This window comes from Mastigoproctus giganteus, chromosome 9 (genome assembly GCF_048544385.1).
Source record: "Mastigoproctus giganteus isolate SK-2022 chromosome 9, ASM4854438v1, whole genome shotgun sequence".
Classification (NCBI taxonomy): Eukaryota; Metazoa; Arthropoda; class Arachnida; order Uropygi; family Thelyphonidae; genus Mastigoproctus; species Mastigoproctus giganteus.
Window position 1 is genome coordinate 51,842,770 of NC_143583.1, and position 12,153 is coordinate 51,854,922.

General features: G+C 35.5%; 1 protein-coding gene across 5 annotated transcripts in view; it reads left to right on the top strand.

Moving 5' to 3' along the window:
• The window catches only part of LOC150080216 (histone-lysine N-methyltransferase 2C-like), a 1,301,638-nt gene that overhangs the window by 929,959 nt on the left and 359,526 nt on the right, over positions 1 to 12,153 (top strand). For all 5 annotated transcript variants that reach the window (XM_090381514.1, XM_090381519.1, XM_090381517.1 and 2 more), the window contains one exon: positions 11,971 to 12,046. In XM_090381514.1, the coding sequence (XP_090237640.1) occupies positions 11,971 to 12,046 (76 nt within the window). The remainder of the gene's footprint in view (positions 1 to 11,970; positions 12,047 to 12,153) is intronic.

The following is a 12,153-nucleotide window of genomic DNA, read 5'->3' on the forward strand; positions in this document are numbered from 1 at the left end:
GTTCATTCTGAATTGACACGTGTTGGGGGTAATGGCGAGGAGGTTTCGGTATACCAATTCCAAATATTTCCCTCTAATTTCTTGGCTCCAAACGATCTTTCTAGTGTGATTTTCTAGCATTTTTCCTAGGGTGAGTACTAGTGCTTTAAACCTTCTGCACTCGCAATGTTACTGCTTCCCTCGCTGAGCAACATCACTGCTTCACTGCTAGCAATGTGCTAATCCCACTTGCAATATTATTGCTATCACTAGCAACATACTGCTCTACTTTTCTCCTTATCACTTGGTCACTAGTTGGCTCTGCTCCTGCCTCCTTGTGGCAGGGCCGGTAACCTGGGAGATGGAATTTCCTCTTCCAGGGCCAACCATGGATTGCAATGAATATCTGTCACTGGAGCCCGCAGCAAAATTGTTAACTCTGTCTCAGAACATGAGTCAAATTGGACAGAGAACAGATTTCAGATATGCCGGCATTTCTTATAATGCACTCACTGTCCGCACAACCTGTCCTGTCGGCAAGCTGTCACCTTTTCTGATACAGAAATGTTTTGGATCAGTTGTTGGGTCCCCTAAAATGGTGAAGCGTCTCCAATCTGGAGACCTAATCGAAACTTCAGAAATATCTCATTCAGAAAAATTGTTAAAATTAACAACATTTAACAATATTACAGTGTCAGTTATGCCCCATTACACACTGAACATGTCTAAAGGCCTTATCAGTGAATGGGACTTACTGTCTCTGAAGAAGAAATAATACAAGAGATTAGTGAACAAAAGATGGCAACCTACTACCAACCAGGTCTGTTATTTTGACATTCAGCACTCTGAATCTTCCATCTTCTGTTAAAGCAGGTTGCTTAAACTGTAATATTCAACCTTACATCCTGAATCGCATCGCTGCTTTAAGTGCCAGAAGTACGGCTATTCTCAGATGGCATGCTGAGGCGATGCTTTGTGTCCTATTTGTGGCTTCAAGGAGATTGTACAGCTTCCTCTTCTACTTGCCCAAACTGTAAAGGAAGCCATTCTTCATTTTCTAAAGCATGTGACCTTTGAAAAATGGGGGGGGGGAATATATATATAAAGTGGAGCATAAAGTCACATATCCTGAAGCAAGAAAGCAAGTGCTGTTAACCATGCCTAGCCGATCATATACGTCGGTCACCAGAAGTATCTGCTCAATTGCAACACAAACAGATGTCTCTTTAAAACCAAGCTGTTCTTTTTCCACCTGGGCCAAAACTGCGCCAATGTCCAAAAAGAAACTTACAGTCAATGAGCCCAACAATATGCCAATCAGTATCCAAACTAATGCTATTTCAACATCGTGCAAAACATCAAAATCAGCAATTGTTGAAGACTAGGAAAAAGTGAAATCAATGCAATAGCAAAATGGATATTGATGTTCAGCCAGAGGATGACGACTCAGAATTAGAATTACATGCTAATGATACCATAGAAACAGGGTGCCCAACCTTTTCCAGGAATGAAAAATTAAAAACAAAACAGGCTGAAGCCTTCTCAGAAAAAACAGTCAGATCAATCTTCCTCAATCAAACCCAAACAATGAATAAATTCCTACAATGGAACTGTACAGGATTGCACAGTAATTTTGATGACTTGAGTGATTTATTTAAATAAAGGTGTTAAGCGTATGCTTACAGGAAACATTCACCAGAGTCTCTCTCAGATTCAAAAATTACACCATGTTCAGGCAAGACAGATTTTGACGGTCCTGCTCTTGGAGGGGTAGCTGTTCTTGTAAAATCTACTATACCGTCAAGACATCTCCACTTGTGTCCTACTCCAGGGGTGTATTTAGGGGGGGGGGATATGGCCTCCCTTAACCAAAAATTTGAAACTAAAGAAAAGGAATGCAGGAGGCATTTCGCTTCTTCTCTATTTTCTCAGGGTTTTTTCAGTGTAGAAAGGGCTAACTGAAAGACAATCTCCAGAAAAACCAATGATTTTGTTCAGTGGCATAACTATTCCAATGCAGCTGCATTTGGGTCAGATCTTGAAAGGGAACTGGTAAATTTAGAAGACTGATTCATTTCTCAAAACAATTAACGAATTTCATTAATAAAGGAGAATTTTTTTTTTTTTTTTTTTTTTTTTTTTAATGAAATGTAACATTTTTATCAGCACAGTGACTGGCTACCTGAGTATTGTTTTGACTGTGCCATGCTATATAGAAATAGTATCAAATAAAAGAGAGTTGTGAAATATTCAGCAAAACCAGTGCCAAATATACATATACACAGTATATACATCACATCTGATTTTATTCTAGTGTTGAATTTATTTTACATTTTTTGTGTGTGGGTACACCGATTGTTGTCGCAGGGCAATATGTTTTATTTTACAATACACTAATTTTTCACATAACAGTCAAGCTATGGCCGGTGTTGTCATTTTAGTGCCTTAGATTTGGCTTTTTCTTTCCTTTTTTTTTTTTTTTTTTTTTTTATCTGAAATAAAAAACTACAGGACTACAAATGAGTTATTACTATGCTAACCAGAGACATCTAAATTGCCAGATCCTTTGATCCTCACCTATGTCGATGATATTCTGTAAGTGACCAATGCAGTGGGAGGAACCCTTTGTGTAATTAGCGTTTATCTCGTGGTGTTTAGAGAGCGAATTAAACAATTACAAGGAAGAGTAAAACGTCTACTTCAGTCACCCCAAATTAGCAGGTTTTGATCACACAAGTTGTTTGTCCAACATGTCACTCCAAAGCATGCAGTTTCGTTAAATTGCATTAAACACCGGTAGGCTGGAGACCGATGTGCAATTGCATGGCCATAAACTTGTTGAATGATCCTTGATGTCTGCGATAATCAAAAAGTTGTCCAGTTTTGATAATAATATTACTCATTGCTGTAGATTTCTTATTTATTTTTTTTTTTAACTATTCATTGCATTTTGTTACAACTTGACAGAACAATCTATAATTTCGTTACTCTGGTGTCGGTATATATATATATATATTTTTTTTTTATTGAAAACCTGTTACTGGATCATTTACAGATTATAGAAAGATGTAATTTGAATTTCAAAAGGTTATTTTTCGTGTCCTCACCTTTTTTCCCTTTTGCATGCAATAAACGATGAATGTGCACCTCTGAACAGAGAAGTGTGCATTGATTTGCTTTATGTGCACAATGCAATACCAACTTTGTAGTGGTTCTGTAATAAGTGATTTTATAAATGAATTTCCTCTTTATGCTCCAGACGACCACACGGTCAGAGGAGATAGGGAGAATAGAAGAAACGGCACTGTTTTTAACAGACATGGGGGCCAGCAGAATATTTTGAAAGGTGGTGCATGAGGAAATAAATTTTTTGCTCACCAAATTTTCGAATGCATACAATATTTAAATTTTCAAATTTGACTGATTTGTGTGCAGTTGAGCCAACATTTCTTGATCGGTGGGAGAAAGTACTTTTATTTTGAAAGAAAGAATTTGTATTGTTTTAACGTTTCAATAAATTAATTAAAATATTAAAAATTGTGTTTTACTTCAAAATCTAAAAGTGGTGCCTTACACCATGCTGCCGGCACCCATGGTCATAGGCTTGAATCCTGATCACTCAAAGGTACCTGTACTTATGCACCCTCGCACTTGATCACTTGACTTTGACGGCGCCTCCGTAGCCAGGTGGGAAGGAGCAGCAGTGCGTAGCACACGCTTCTTGATTAGACCGGGGTTCGAGCCCGTCACCACCAAACACGGAGGATGCGGAAAGGTCATTCAGGGAATGACCACCGCATATCCCGGAGCAATATGGCCTTAGTTGCTAATGCTCCTAAAAACCAAATAACAACAACAACAACTTGACTTTGACAGCCTTCAGGTAAGCATATTTATAATTCCAGTTTTCATAAGTTTACATTCACAAATTATGAATGGTCCATGACGTCTCAAACAATTTGAGAGAGTTGTTTGTAATTTTATTACTCTGATGTCCGCAATTTTTTTTTTTTTTAATTGAAAATTCATTGCTGGATCATTTACAGATCAGAGAAAAATATTATAATAGGAATTTCCACAATCACTCAGAACTCTTCAATTTCCTTTCTTTGAAATTCGACTTTCTGCAGTTCAACTTCCTAATACAGAGGGTTGCTTTATGGTGATTCACTTTTCACATTACTGGAGTGGACTGCCCAGAACAAAGATGCAGTAACTTAAACTGTTTCTGCATGCAAACCACTGTTCTGAATAGGTTTAACAGGGTGTTGACGAAAACTTGCCCTTTTTCGTTTGTAATGATGATTCAGTTACTTTGAGTAGGTAACTTTTTTTGTTTGTTTGTTTGTTTATGAATTTTCACATTAAACTATAGTGTGTAATTTTGCTCCTTTTTGAAAATGAGCAAAAAATATAGTCAACACTTTTGGGTTGACTATATATTAATAAATGGCTGAAAGATGTTAAATCTAAGAACTGGCTCTGCAAATTTGACAATGATTATTTAAAATGTTTTTGTAAATATTGTACATGCATACTGACAGTCCAATTAAATGATATTGAAAGGCATCATAATACAAACGAATCACAAGAAAGTCAGAGACCTTTAGTTTTCATCATCAGAGTATTGCTGTTCAAGAAAATTGGCGATACAGAACGTGCAACGGCAAAATGCTGTGCAGCATTTTTCATAGCTGTGCAGGGAGATGGAGGTTTTGTAAGCCCCATTTAAGAAAAATATTGCAAAATTTCTTTGTATATTTTTTAAAGCTGATGGTCACTCAGACCATGGGTGCCGGCAGCATGGTCAAGGTGGTGCAATTGTTCTACCTTTGTATATCGAAGTAATTTATTGAAACATTAAAACAATACAAGTCCTTTCTCCCACCAGTCACGAAACATTGGCTCAGCTGTACACGTTAATCAGTCAAACTTAACTTAATTAAAATAATGCATTTGTTTTCCAAAATTTGGTGAACAAAAATTTATTCCCACATGCACCACCTCACAAAATATCCTGCCAGTGCCCATGATTCCAATGCCACCCAACACAACAGTGTGATGGAGGGGAAGTCGGAATGGAAAGAGACAGCTGTGGATAAAATATCCTACTTTTTCAAATCTTACAAAAACATATGACCATGAGAACGTATTGATAGGGTCCCTATCAGGGCCCTGAAGGGGCACGTGCAAGTGAAGCTTAAGCTTCACTGTAAATCTGCCTCTGCATGTACTTCTATTATTCTTTCCTTTTATAATTTTCTTATGTGTATTTCATAAACTTGTTTGTTCCATGTGTTGTATTGTAAAATGTTTGGAAATGATATATTATTGCCATTTTTTGTGATTAATATTATTATTCACATTCTTTCCTAATATTTAAATAGAGATAATAATCAATAAAACAATAATAGATAAAGCATGTGTGTGTAGTGCTCCTAGGGCTATCTAAAAAAATAAAAAAGATTCAAACACCTGGCTGCCATGCCCCCCCTTACGATGATACCCTAATACACCACTGTCTTACTCGACAACCAATATGTACAGCAACAACATATTAATGACGCAACTGATCACATTACCAACCATATATTATCTGCAGCAGAAATTTCCATTCCAAAATCTGACCAGTGCAGGCCTGTATGCCAAAATCAGTGGTGGAATGAAGAATGCTCCAAAGCAAAACAAGAAAAAAACTGTGCTTGGAACCTGGTTCCAAGCACAGTTTTTCAAATTTCACAAATTTCCAAAGTTTCACAAAAGCACAGTTTCACAAATTTCCAACTACCGCCAACCTAATTGTTTACAAAAAAAACTCAGAGCCAAAGCAAGACAAATTAGGAAGAAAGCAAAATGTGACTCCTGGATTGATTTCGCCTCAACCGTTAACAAAAATACTGACGCTCGAATTATATGGGAAAAAAATACCCCTCAATGGGAAGTTTCTACCACCACAATCTCCAATAATACAATGGGATGGGCAGGACCTATCCTCCACAACTGATATTGCAAATGCTTTAGCAGAATCATTTTATGACATTTCTGCCTCTACCTCTTATGTGACTTCCTTTCAATGTATTAAAACTGATGAAGAATGCCATAAATTGAATTTTTCAACTAGACTCTCACCTCCATATAACCAGCCCTTTACTATAGCTGATCTCAAAGAATCCTTGAGCAAATCTCCAAGTAGGACCAGATGGCCTTCACTACAGTATGTTGAAGCATCTATGTGAAGCTGATCTCTACATATTATTACTCTTTTATAACTGGATCTTCTCAGAAAATATATATCTGTCATGGTGTCACTCCTATATTTGTGCTATTCCAAAACCAGGTAAAGGTCCTTCTCTAGTACAAAATTACATACCAATTTCATTGACAAGCTGTTTAGGCAGAATCTTTGAAAGGATGGTACATAAGAAGTTCACCTGGATCCTAGACTCCCAAAACCTTCTTTCTGATCACCAGTATGGCTTTTGTAAAAACAAATCTACCCTAGATTTACTTGTAAAAATTGAATCGAACATACAATAACGCCTTCATCACGTGACAGTGATGAAGGCACCATCACGTGATAGTGATGAAGGCTCTATCACGTGATGTTCACTATCACATCTAGTGATAGTGAACCTAGATATTCAGAAAGTGTTTTATACCACTTGGCATCATGGTATTATTAAAGATATACATCAGTTGGGGCCGAGTGGCTACCTTCCTCAAATCATTCAAAACTTTTTAAGCTTACGCACCTTTCAAGTCCGATATCAAAATGTACTATCAGCATCTCACATTCAAGAAGACAGTTACAGATTGCTCTTGCCAGATTAGAATCTTGGACCTTACGTAATGGATACTGTCTTGCTGAGCAATAATCCACCACTACTCACTTCTGTAAATTACAGTCACTTCATTCTGATCCTGAACTAAAGATCAATAACGTTTCAGACCAAACACGAACACGCTGTCTGTGTTCTTGGTCTGGTACTGGATGGGAAACTGAACTTTCTATTTTCACCCCGTGCGAGCTCACATTTTGCTAAAGCACATTTCTGAGGTCACTACCATAAAACAATAAAAACAATTTGCACTTTTCGGTTTATTGAGAATTTCTGTTAGTGCATCTAATTATAAACGGGTAGCAAACTCGATTTTATTGCATTTGCAAAAATACCGATAGCTGGAATTCTGTGGGTTTTTATGTTATTATGGTGAAATGTGTGTCCCTTTCACTGAAATCTTCAGTCATATAAAAAAAAAAAAAAACCCATAAATGAATTGCAAGAATCTTCTCTTCTTTCCTATTTTGTTGCTTGTTATTCCGTATCTCACTTATGCAATTTGTGCGGGCCGTGATCGTTGTTATCGATTGCTTATTTATTTTTTTGTTTGTTTGTTTTTTGTTTTAAATTTTACAATCCTAAAACAAAAAAAAATAAAAAATTGTCAAAAAAAATTTACGTAAATCTGTAACTGCGTAAGTTGGGAACTTACTGTATCAAAAAATGTTCGTTAACCTACATAAAAAAATATGGAGATAGATAAAAAACTAACCATGCACTACTCGTGTGTCCAATACGATGCTTCCCTTTTTTTTTTTCTTTTTTTTTTTTTCTTTTTGCGATGTTGATTTTAAGTCTATAGCTTTCCTATATTCTTTATGATGTTGCGTATGGTTTGGTCACCAACATTATAATGGTTCCTTACAGATTTAACGGATACACCGTTTTCAAACTTTTGAATAATTTCAAGTTTTTGTTTAAACTAAAAGTGCAATTCTTTTGCATTTACCCATCATTTTCGCTATTTCTAAACAAAAAAAAAATTTCGCCATCCCTGACATAAATAACGAAACAAAATTTGTCTTTTTGCAGTGCGACGGAACACAACAATCGACGCAATGCACCAAAAAAACTAAACATTTGGTCTATTTTTTTATTTATTATTATTATTTATTATTTTATTTTTTTTTTTTTGAGCGACAGATGTGAAGACAGTGGGGGTTGCAAGATAATAGGTACACTAATCTTCTAATGACAACTTATACTGCACTTGTCACTTATTTATGGCTTGCAAAACATCTGTTTATACCTGTTCTAGTTATTACTTGAATTTTATGATTTCTAGTTAATTTTTTTTTTTTTTTTTTTAATTTGGAATCTTGAAGTGTCCCGGTTAATCGATCCCGGTAAATCGAGTCTGCCTTATCTGCTTAAACACCTTTAAATCAATTGCTAATACATAGTAAACAATACGTTTATTGCAGATTCTGGGAGATTATCCTAATAAAAAAGAACTATTTACTTTCCTAAATCATATAGGAATATACCATAAAATATAACGGGTATTACGATGAAGTTAACATTTCATATTCACCATTAGAAATTCACAACATGGCCCTAGCAACCTATGTGTTGCTAAACTCAAGAACAAACCTCTAATTTCTTCCTCTTCAAATAATCTCATCTCTTGTTTGATAATTTCGAGAACCTTTTGAACTACTTTTTTTTTCTTTTTTTTTTGTAGGGACTGCAATGTTTCTATCTGTGGCAAACTCTAGTTTTTGTTTCTTCAAAAGCATATCTGGTTCATCTTTGCCTTCTTAAGTTTGATCATGCATACATGAAAATGAAGAGGTGAAGTTAGTAATTTCACCCTCGATACTGTCTTGATATTCGACTGTTTTGGAAAGTCTTTGAACTAGAGTATAAATAATGCTTCCAGTTGAAGTTTTGCTGTATTGACTCCAATTTTCTTCGTCCTCTCGAGGATTATGGAGGTATAAAAGAACTTTCTAAATCAGTGCATCTCTGCTCTAATTGAAATTATAATGCAGTGTATAACTCATAGGACAAAGAAGAGTTTTGTGCATCAAGTGAATTCATCATAAACTGTATAGTTGCACTTGCAGTTAGAAAATTGACATCTTTGTGACATCACGATTCAGTAGTGAGCGGAACTGGAAGAAGAGCTGAAATTGCCATTGATATAATATTGAATTCATCCTCAGTGAAATTAATTTTAGAATTAGAGCAATCTAAACTTTTTGAACTGTTTCTCAATTTATGACATAACCGTACTGAGTTCCTGTCATTCGCTTCTCTGTGGTCTTTAAATATAATATTATTCATTCTGAATTCTGGGTAATATTAATCTGTAAAATTAATACAATGACTAAATTACTGATTATTAGTAGAGTAATACAATTGATTAAATTATAGCATAGTTTATGCTTTTATGTAATACACATACTGTATTTCTTCGATTCTAAGATGCACCCCCCCCCATAAACGTCTCTAAAAACGGGGTGCATCTTAGAATCGATGGCATCTTACAATCGCAGAGGTTTTTTTTTTTTTTTTTCGAATTTTTCCCCACTTTGCACAGCACCACACATTTTGTTTTTACATGGAAACCCCACCTCCAAGTTATTGCATTCTCTAATTCCATTGGAGAATAAAGTGACATGGTTGATTTCATGTGCTTTTGAAATGTGAAGCCACCGTTATTTCATTATAGTCGGCTCACTGGGCGAAAACTAGGAAGTTTTGTTTGTATTTTAGCAAGTATGTAAGAAGTGGAGTTACTGTATTTCGTTAATTTTGATCCCTTAATGCACATTCAAATCTCAAAAAGATTGCACTACGAAGCCACATTGAAGTGAAATTGCCAAGTCCCTCGGAATAGAGAAAATAATTTTTAAAGGCAGTCATGGCTGGTGTGACAGACTCGTGTCATAGTGGATTATCGTTAAGGCGCCGAACATCTATTTGTCAAAAAATTCCTGCAGACTTTCAACAGAAGCTGATTAACTTTCAGCGACAGCTGATGAAATTAAGGAAAAAAAGAAACTACGAGTTTAGTCAAATTGGAAATGCTCATGAAACCCCAATCTTCTTCTTCGATATGCCTCAAAATTACACAGCCAATGTTAAAGAAATCAAGATTATAAGCATGGGCTATGAGAAACAGCGTATCACTGTGATGCTAGGCATCACTACTGGTGGTCGAAAGTTGCAACCATATTTAATTTTAAATAGAAAAACCATACCGAAGAATGAAATTTTCCCCAAAGATGTTATTGTGCATGCACAAAAAAATGGATGGATGTCGGCAGACCTTATGGAAGACTGGCTAAATGTTGTGTGGAATAGACATCCTGGAAGTCTTCGTAACCCACCTAGCATGCTACTACTTGATGCATTTCATGTCCGAACATGTCAAAAATAAAATTGTGCAAAAACATGGTGACTTGGTTGTGATTCCTGGTGTCATGGCTAGCCAACTGCAGCCACTCGACGTTTCAGTCAACAAACCATTTAAGGATTACTTGAGAAAGGAATATGAATCTTGGCTTTCGATCGACAACCTCTGCTGACACCTTCCGGAAAAATTAAGAAAGCACTGGCATCAAAATTGGCAGAATGGGTATCAACAGCTTGGAAGCTGATCCCAGAAAGAATAGTAAAGCACTTATTTAAAAAATGTTGCATCATCAATGCTCTCGATGGCTCAGAAGAATCTGACCCCGAATGTGAAATAGACCGATATTGATTCAGATGCAGATATCGACGGCTCAGAAGGAAGTGATGAATAACATATCTACTAATAAATATCGGTACTATTGTTGTTAGTAAATTGAATTCTATTATAATAAAAATATTTGTTAGATTTATTTTAGTATTTTATTTTATTTTATTTTATTTTATTTTTCTTAGAATCAAAGCTTTTTTTCTGAAATTAAGGTGCATCTTACAATCGATGTCGCCTTAGAATTGAAGAAATGCTATGTGTACTAGAATAAATCACTTAATAACAAAGAAAACATCAAGGCTATGATGTAGCCAAGTGGTCAGGAGCTAGAGTGCAATGGCACATGCTCTTTGAGTTGATCGGGGTTCAAGCTCATGACTACTAAATATGGTAAACATTTGCATTGATGTTGGGTAAAGGAAACACTAAAATAAAACCAAGAGTGGCAGGCATGGCCAGCCGTCTTGTAAAAATTCAGCTAGACATATCAACGTGGAGGAACAACAAGCATTCTATCATTGTTGCTGACCCCCAACCAGGACACACACACTGCGGATAATTTAAATTAACCAAGAAAACATCCAGAGACAAGAACTTTATTCTTTTAATTACTTCACGCTACCCTCTGCAGGATGCTACACCAACTTTGTATGTATCACAGTGATATCTCACAGACAACTTTCGAACTGTGAATGTGGGAAGCTGTTTGTTAATTGGTCACTAGGTATCATTAGCCCTTATTGTTGGAAATCCCATTGCTCACAGCCACTCACATTATAAACATAGGTACATTGTTGCTTTACGCAAGAGGCTTGCATATTACAAATTGAAACATTTTGTGTTTATGTGTATCTAAATTGAAAAATTGACTTTTAGTTCTAGAACCTAAGGCTAGCAAGCCAAAATACTGATATTTTACTAATATTGAAAATATTGGAATTTTAGTACCAAAAAATAGTGCAAAATACTGGTATTTGGGTATACTGGAAACCAGTATTGCAATCCCTAGTCTGTACTAATCCATTACTCTGATGGCAAAGTTGCAAGAAAACCATGCAAGAACTGATATTCTGAGTTCTTCTAAGGAAACAGTTTAAACAATGTGTAAAAGCGATTGCAATGAAAAGTGATACATGCTAATGAAACTACCTTGTATGGTTGGGGAATATTCTGTTTTGGCAAATTTAAGTGGAAATTGAAAAACTTATTGTTTTCCAATATTGGAAAACATATTGTCTTTGCAAGTTTGCAGTGGAACATAGGTTGTTTATATTAGCAGAGCAAAATTACTAGGATTTTTTACTCCATTCATTTTCAAAACATATGAAGTTTTACTGTGTGTGGCTCTAGAGTTGTTTCCATTTAATGTGCTTAATTGGAAATGTTAACTATATCATTATAAAATTTGAAGTAAAATTTTGCAATAGAATTATTATAACAAAGTTAATTTTTTTTTAGAAAACAAAAGTAGGGTAGATATACCTGCTTCTCTTCCAACACCACCTCCATATGTTGATTCTCAAAGAACTTTAAGGTACGTAAGTATTTATTTTTAAAGACAATGTCATTGTTTTCATGATGATAAATTTTAAATTAGATTTATGAGTAAACCAGGTGTGTTTTTTTTTTTTTTTTTTTCCT